This window comes from Panthera pardus, unplaced genomic scaffold (assembly GCF_024362965.1).
Source record: "Panthera pardus isolate Hobbes unplaced genomic scaffold, ASM2436296v1 HiC_scaffold_19, whole genome shotgun sequence".
Classification (NCBI taxonomy): domain Eukaryota; kingdom Metazoa; phylum Chordata; class Mammalia; order Carnivora; family Felidae; genus Panthera; species Panthera pardus.
In genome coordinates, this window is record NW_026526754.1 from 13,970,142 (window position 1) to 13,977,643 (window position 7,502).

General features: G+C 59.3%; 1 protein-coding gene across 2 annotated transcripts; it reads right to left on the reverse strand.

Moving 5' to 3' along the window:
- Positions 1-263: 263 nt before the first annotated feature.
- Positions 264-5,289, reverse strand: LDHD (lactate dehydrogenase D). Of its 2 annotated transcripts, none has more exons than XM_053906675.1 (11): positions 5,160-5,289; positions 4,317-4,429; positions 3,945-4,086; positions 3,580-3,721; positions 3,284-3,443; positions 2,809-3,008; positions 2,587-2,715; positions 2,381-2,508; positions 1,713-1,803; positions 1,515-1,626; positions 264-1,419 (listed from the first exon to the last, which is right to left on the reverse strand). In XM_053906675.1, exons 1-11 carry the CDS (start codon positions 5,232-5,234, stop codon positions 1,254-1,256), a joined length of 1,458 nt encoding a protein of 485 aa, XP_053762650.1. In that variant the 5' UTR covers positions 5,235-5,289; the 3' UTR covers positions 264-1,253. The 2 variants fall into 2 exon arrangements, with proteins under 2 accessions (XP_053762650.1, XP_053762651.1); XM_053906676.1 differs by lacking the exon at positions 5,160-5,289 and adding an exon at positions 4,786-5,000.
- Positions 5,290-7,502: the final 2,213 nt, after the last annotated feature.

The following is a 7,502-nucleotide window of genomic DNA, read 5'->3' on the forward strand; positions in this document are numbered from 1 at the left end:
GGCTTGCCCCCACACCAGCCCTCGGCACAGTGCTCACAGCCCAGGGCTGGAAATGTCACGGAGGAGCAAACGGGGCTCAGTCCAGTGAGGAGAGGGGCTTCCGAGAATCATGCTGGGCTGAGGAGTCCCAGAAGGGCGGCCTCTGCCCAGAGCCTAGACAGCTGATGGGGAAAGGTGGGAGGGGCCCGTGGGGTGGAGGCAGGGAAGGAGCTCAGTGGTGGCTCAGGAGAGTAGGGGTGAGGTGAGATGGAGAGTCCCACTGGTTTCCCTGCTTTGCTCATCTTTATTCAGAGGCCAAGTCCAAGGGGGTGAGGGAGATGGGCCCACATGATAGGCTCCTGGGATGGGATTTAGAGATTGGCTTCCGAGACACCAAGCCTCCCCCAACCTCAACCTGGGGAAGTAGGGGTACCCAGGGCAGAGAACTGTAGGCCCTGGACAGGGGAGTCCTGGGTGCCTCTGCCCAGAGCAGATGCCATGGTGGTGGGCGCCCTCTTGTGGGCTTGGGAACACCTGAAGTACACGGACTGAGTGGTCTCACCAGGGATCCCCAGGGTGGGCAGATCTGACTTTGGGGGGGGGGGGGGGGAGCTAGTAATGTAATACATCACACCATGGAGAAGTATAATACAAGCAGAATAATTTCACTTCCATTTCCATTGATTGGCAACAGCCACTTGAAGAACATGTTCAGAATGTTCTTGGGCTCGGTCCAGGCTCATGGTGACCATGGGCAAATCCTCGGGCTCTCGGCTTCTCACAAACAGCAGTTGGGACAGGGACCTGGGTCCCTGAAAGCAACCTTCTGTAGCCTAAGCACCATCCCCTCCCCAGGCTGCAGTAAGTCCAAGGACAGGCCCAGAACGAGGGCTGAGGATATCACTGGCCACAGGACAGAGAACCTGACGGGGGTGGGAGGGAGGCGGGCACAGGAGGCCATGCATAGGGGCTGCCTGCTCATCTCCAGACTGCTGCAAATGGGGCTCTGGTTTGCTTTAGGGGCCCAGGGAAGCCTATCAACGTAGAGTGGGGGATCCCTTCCCACGCCAGGAAAGGAGTGTTCCTGTCACCAGGCACGTGGAGCCAGGCTAAGGGAGCTGGCCCCCAGCAGCAGCGAGGCTCAGACCAAGGGGAAGGCAGGCAAGCCCCCTGCAGGTCTGGGCAGAGGCGGAACTGTTCTGTGGCAAGAAGAAAGGTTCCAGAACAGGAGGTTCCACTGTCTGGGGGCTTGTGGGCCAAGTGCTTTCAGGCCCTCACAGCACCTTGCCTGGGTTCATGAGGCCTCGGGGATCCAGCATGGCCTTCAGCCGCCGCATGGTCTCCATGCCCACGGCACCTACCTCCTCCTGTAGCAGCTGGCGCTTGCCCAGCCCAATGCCATGTTCCCCAGTACATGTCCCATGGAGTGCCAGTGCCCGCCTGGGAGGGGGGGGGGGGCGAGGTGGCAATGAAGAGATTCTCAGCAGCGTTCCTCCCACCACCTCCCAGCCGCCCTCCCTGGGCTTTGCTCTCACCTGCCCAGCAGTTCTGAAAAGGCCTTGACCCTGTGGAGCTCCTCGGGGTCCTCTGGGTCCACCAGCAGGAGGCAGTGGAAATTGCCATCACCCACGTGTCCAAGGATGGCTCCTGGGGGCCCAGACGACAGAGCTGCGGCCCCGGGCCAGCCCTCCCGCTACCCACCCCCACGGCGCTCCAGCAGCGGGCATGCAGACCTGTGAGTCCCTGGGCCTTCAGGTCCTCCTTGGTCTGCACCAGGATCTCTGGCAGCCGGGAGATGGGCACGCACACGTCGGTGGAATAGCCCTAGGTCGGGGCAGGTTTGTGAGGTTCTCCACGCCCCCACCCCCCGCTGGCTCAGAGGTAAGAGGTCATTGTGGTCGAGGCTAAGGACGGCCTCACCCACAAAAACTGTTTTTGTCTAGGCCTGTATGACCAGACAGCTGGCCAGAGGGGGCTCTCTGCCCTGCCTGCGGAGGCTTTCACAGCCCTCCCCTCGATCCCCGCCCGGCCCCATATGCAGGACCCCCAGCTGCCCACACCGCCTAGTCTGCACTCCGGCTCCCGGAGCCCAGCCTCCCCTTGCTGTCGGCTGACACCTTCCGCGTCATCATCTTTCTCCAGGCGGCTTCTGTTCCGTGTTCACCAACCCTAAGCGCACCCTCTCTGTGCCTGTGCCCAGGGCCCTGCTCAGGCAGGGGTTCCCTCTGGAGGGTCTGGCGGACAACTACTCTCCCACTCGACAGTGTCTGAGTAGCAGCTGGGTTGGGGCACTCCTGCCCCCTGTGGGTCTCAGCCTGCCGCTCTGGACAGCAGTGCGGTGGGCCGAGCACAGGGTGCTGGCCCGGCCTGTGGGCGCCGCCTCCACCCCAGCCCAGCTCACCTTGCAGCCCGGCCGCAGGGCCAGCACTGCGTACCAGGCACTGTGCCGCGCTGCCCAGAGCCGGCCGCGCTCCTCAGCCTCCTTGGCCGACGAGAAGTGGAAGGCTCCATTGTCCTGGGTGATCTCCTCTGCAGGGGGAGGCAGGTTGACACGCGGCCTTAATCGGGACCAGCCTGTGCCCCCCACCCCACAGCACCCCAGCACACTTGCTCGCTGTAGCTGCTCGGCCAGGACCTGCTCGGAACCATGGAACTCGAGGAAGAGAGTGGGTGCCACGGAGCAGTTCAGCTGGCTGTGCTTGTTGCAGGCATCCATCGTGACGTCATCCAGAAACTCTGGGGCCAAGGAGAGGGCAGGTGAGCCGAAGCCCAGACTTCGAGAGGGACCTCTTCCAGGGAGCCCACCCAGACTGCTCAGTCCCGGCTCACCAATGCGGGCCACGGGCACCGCAGCCTGGAGGATGTGAACAGTGCTGTCCACGGCTGCCCGGACACTGGGGAATGCACAGGTGGCGACCACTGTGGCCTCAGGGGCAGGATGCAGACGCAGAGTGGCAGCTGTGATGAGTCCTAGTGTCCCCTCAGAGCCCACAAAGAGCCCTGTGAGGTTGTAGCCAGCTGCGCTCTTCCTGGACCCCGGGGACACGCAAGGTAGGTGAGTGGCTAGGGCCTGAGACGATCGGTCTCCAGCCCCGAGCCTGGTCTGGAAGCCCAGCACTGTCCGCCAGGCCCCTGCCAGGTAGGGAGCCGGCCCAGCCTGCCAGCAAAGCAGATGTTCTTTTGCACAGCCCTAATTGGTGCAGGAAACCTTCAACCCTGGCCCACGCGACAGGAGTTTCAGACCCCTCAGAAGCCTGGCCCACCAATCCGGGAGGCCCCATTGCCATGCGTAGAAGACCCTCACCGGAAATGACGGCCTAGGCCTGCGGTATGAAGCAGCTCACCGCCAGGCAGCACCACCTCCAGGTTCAGCACATTCTCCCGCATGGTGCCATAGCGCACGGCATTGGTGCCCGAGGCCCCAGTGGCCACCATGCCACAGAGAGAGGCATCTGCACCTGGGTCTGGAGGGCAGAGTGCGGGCAGAAGGCAGCCTGGGACAGGCGCCCAGGGACAGAAGAGTCCCCTCAAACCCTAGAAACAGCACCGCCACCAGGGAGCCCTCAGGGGCCCGGGGAAGGGCTTCAAGTTTCAGCCTACCCACGGGAAACCAGAGGCCGCTGTCCCGCAGACGGGTGTTGAGAGCTTTGCGGGTGACGCCTGGCTCCACCACCACAGAGAAGTCTTCCAGATTCAGCTCCAGGATTTTGTCCATGTGGGTCAGGTTGATGCAGACACCGCCCTGACAGGAGGGAGGCCAAGGGGAAGTCGACCTCGGACTTCCCGGGGCTAGGCCACATTCCACAGGACCCCATCTCAAGGCTGACTTCCAGGCACTCAGACCAGAGCCCGATGATTGCAGGTAAGGCAGGCTGGAGGCAGCCACAAAAGTGACAAGGGAGAGAGAGCCAGAGCCCGGGGGGGGGGGGGGGGGGGGGGGTTGGGGGGGGGGGGGACTTGCATACCTGCACCGCACAGACTCCACCCTCAAGCCCAGTGCCCGTGCCAAATGGGATGATGGGCACTCCTTGGCTGTAGCACAGGGCGGCCAGCTGGCTGACCTGCTCCACATTCTGGGGCCACACCACGGCGTCTGGAGGTTGGCACCTAGAACAAGACGCTCAGCAACTTCGAGGAGTATGGTACCCTCTGGTCCTGCTCACATCCAAGGAGCCCAGAGGCATCACAGGGCCTGGGGCTGCACAGTGGGTGAGGGATGGGTGTGGAGAAGAGGTAAAGAATGCCAGACCCCCCAAGAAACAGATGGGTGGGGGCGAAGACAGCCCGGGACTCTCACTCCCAGCCCGGGGCTCTGATAGGGGAAGGGGCCCCCACACCTGTGCATGGACTCGTCGTGACCATGCTGCTCGCGGACGGCGACAGCGGTGGACACATGGGAGCTCCCCACAACCGCCTTCAGAGCCTCCACAAAGCCCTTGCTGAGCTCACCCTGCAGGGAAGACACACGCAGCCAAGAGTCACTCAGAGACACCTGGGCCCACAGCCCTGCCCCTGTGGCGGTCCGGGAGTGGAGGAGGGGCTGCCAGCACCTCTGGCCTCCTCCCCCGCCCCACCCCCCACTGACACCACCCCAGGGTCAGCACAGCTTGGCCTTGCCAGTGGGCCCCCCGGAAGCAAACCCACTCTACGGGAGTGCCCCTTTCCAAACAGAACCATCGGGCTCCACGTTTCACTTGGGAAAAAAACCCCTGGGTAAAAATAGGAACCAGATTCACTCTACAGAAAGGAGCATCACAGGGTTCCATAACACAGCCAGCCCTGCTTTGGCCCGGAAAGGTTACTTACGTCCGCCCTTCCTCCAAAACTGCCCCAGGCACACCAGTGGACGCGGAAGGACGGGAAGGAAAAACTCCACAGCCTGTCAACTGAGGCGCCCCCAACCCCACATCGTCCTCACCTCCAGGGGCATTGTTTCAGATGTGTCTACGTTCGGGAGCCCCAAAGAGGGCGCCCTGGAGCCCACAAGCTTTTCATTTTACACCCCCACTCCACCTGTGGCAGCTGTGGGGGCCTCGGCTCGGCTCGCTCAACACCGACCTTTGGCACAGGGTGAGCCCGGTGATCCTCTGCTCAAGGTCACAGGGTGCTGGTGCAGCACGAAGCCTGGTATAAACCTGGTAGCTGGCCCGCCCACCCGTAGCGGGCTTCCCCCCACCTACCTGCGTCCCCCCGGAGCAGTAGCCCCTCCAGGGGAACAGCCCCCAGGTCGCCGCAGCCCGGAGCAGATTGGCCATAGCTGGGCAGCAGCCGGAGGGGCGTGGGCACTGAGGCCACCCCAGCGCCCAGCGCATTGGCTGTGCAGGGGGCGGGGGCGGGAGGGGGGAGGGGGACTGCTTAAGGTGATCCGGCCTTAAGGTGGCCCTGCCAGACCTTGCTGAGTCAGGTGTGGCAGCAGGCACATGTCAGTACTTCCAAAGGAGAGGTGAGGCTTAGCTAACACACAGCAGGAGAGGATAGCAACCTCTCCCTGGCTTAAAGCTCTGCTGTGGCTTCCCTTGGGCTTTCCAACAAAGGCAGACCGCTTGCCGTGGCCTTAAAGGTCTTGCTGGTTCCTGCTGCTGACCTCTCCACCTTTCCACTTCTTTCCAGTCTCCTCTTTGGCCTCTGAGTTCCAGCTTCCGTTAGGGTTCCTATATCCCCTGAGCTCCGCCGACTCAGCTCAGGGCCTTGACACACACCCTCCCTCTCCCTTACCCTGCAAGTCTGGGTGTCTCAGCCAGTGTCACAGTTAGAGGAGGCTTTGAGCAGGGCCGTGAGGAGGGAAGTGCAGGGAGACCCTTCAGGAATGGGGAGGGCATGGAATAGGGCAGTGAGGCAAGCCAGGAAGCCTCCCTGGAAGAGAAGAGCTGAGGACTCACCGGCTAAGTGAAGGAAGAGACAGCTGTCCTTTCATCTCCAGCCTCCCACTGGGTGGATTTCCTAACCATCCTGCAGTGATGTGGCTGCTTCTCTTGAAGCTCTTCCAAGCTCAGTTTTCCTTCCACAGCAAATTTGGAGAAGCGCGTTGCTAACATTACTAAGATAAAGCTATTTCCAGCTTTGTTTTTCTTCTCAATTGAATCATGAATACAAACTCCTACTTGGGTCCTTCTACCCAGCCACGTTTGAATGAAATCGCATTTCCACTCTCAATGTGCTGCTTAACTGGCTCGTCTCAAAAAAAAAAAATGTCTCTTTTACAGTTAGTTAGTTCAAATCAAGATCCAGTGAAAATCCACACGATGTGTTTGGTTAATATGGCTCATAAGTGTCTTTTAATCTCCAGCAGCTTCCCACCACCCCCGCCCTTTATTCCATGACATTTATTTGTTAAGGAAACCGGGTCACCTGTTCTGTAGAATTTTCCACATTCTGTATTTGGATGATTGCATCCGTGTGGTATTGTTTCATATATTTCTCTAGTCTCTGTATTTCATGTAAGTTGTTAGATCCAGGCGTGGTGCTCTCCAGTACAACTTTCTGTACTATGGAAATGTTCTATATCTATGCTTCCATTAGCCTCACGCAGCTAATGGTACTGGAGGCATTTATGGTTGGAGGAGAGATGCCAGGGAGAGTTTGTAATGAACCCTAAGAGAACCACAGTGTAGATCCGTAAGGTTTGGGAGCAGGGCCATGACATTTGCAACAGAAAGCAATACACGATTCGGAAAAGTGTCCCTGGCCAACTACTAGGTCCTGGTTAAGATGGTGGGTGTGGCCATGAGACATCAAGTGGCCATGTGGCCGGCCAGAGCTAGCCATCATGAGCCTTATTCTATCAGACTCACCAAGTCGTAAAGTCAGGTGGGTCCGAAACAACCCATTACTAGACAAAAAGAGAACAGACAAAATTGGGCAGAAGCAGGGCCAGAAGGCAAAGTAAGCTGTATGGGTAAGTGGCTCAGGTCCCCATGTCACCCACCATTGCTTGCCTAGCACCTTTTCCTCAGCTCACACCTATGGCCATAATGGGGGACTCTTAGGACCAGCCGATAGAAGGGGGAAGAGTTCAAGCTTGATTCGTGAATGGGTTGGTTCAACATGAGGGTGTGAGCCAACATGGACCAATGCTGCACTACAGCTCCACTTAGGGATAACTCTGAAGTCCTCCCATTTGGCAGACTCCAGGTCATGCACCTCATCAGCCCCTTTTGTAAAAAGAAAAGTGGCCCAGGAGAAGAATAAACATAGGCTCGTGGACACTGGTGAATGGCTTGGTTGTGTGGTCAAGGGCCTATGCGGAGAAAGATGGGAAAATCAGGGCCTAAGAGATTAGGAGAAGAGGCATGTAGATGGATCTCTAGGAGTAAGCACAAAGAGTCACACATCGGGGCGCCTGGGTGGCTCAGTCGGTTGAGCATCTGACTTCGGCTCGGGTCATGATCTCGCAGTTGAAGAGTTCAAGCCCCACGTCAGGCTCTGTGCTGACAGCTCAGAGCCTGGAGCCTGCTTCAGATTCTGTATCTCCCTCTCTCTCTGCCCCTTCCCTGCTCATGCTCTGCCTGTCTCTGTCTCAAAAA

What these genes read in the sequence shown, in the direction of transcription:
- LDHD (XM_053906675.1), bottom strand. Translation starts at nt 5,234, where the DNA reads ATGGCCAATCTGCTCCGGGCTGCGGCGACCTGGGGGCTGTTCCCCTGG. An exon ending in CACGACGAGTCCATGCACAG is followed by an intron (nt 4,087 to 4,316) that starts GTGTGGGGGCCC and finishes GTCTTGTTCTAG; the next exon opens with GTGCCAACCTCCAGACGCCG. An exon ending in GAAGGCCCAGGGACTCACAG is followed by an intron (nt 1,627 to 1,712) that starts GTCTGCATGCCC and finishes CTGGGCCCCCAG; the next exon opens with GAGCCATCCTTGGACACGTG.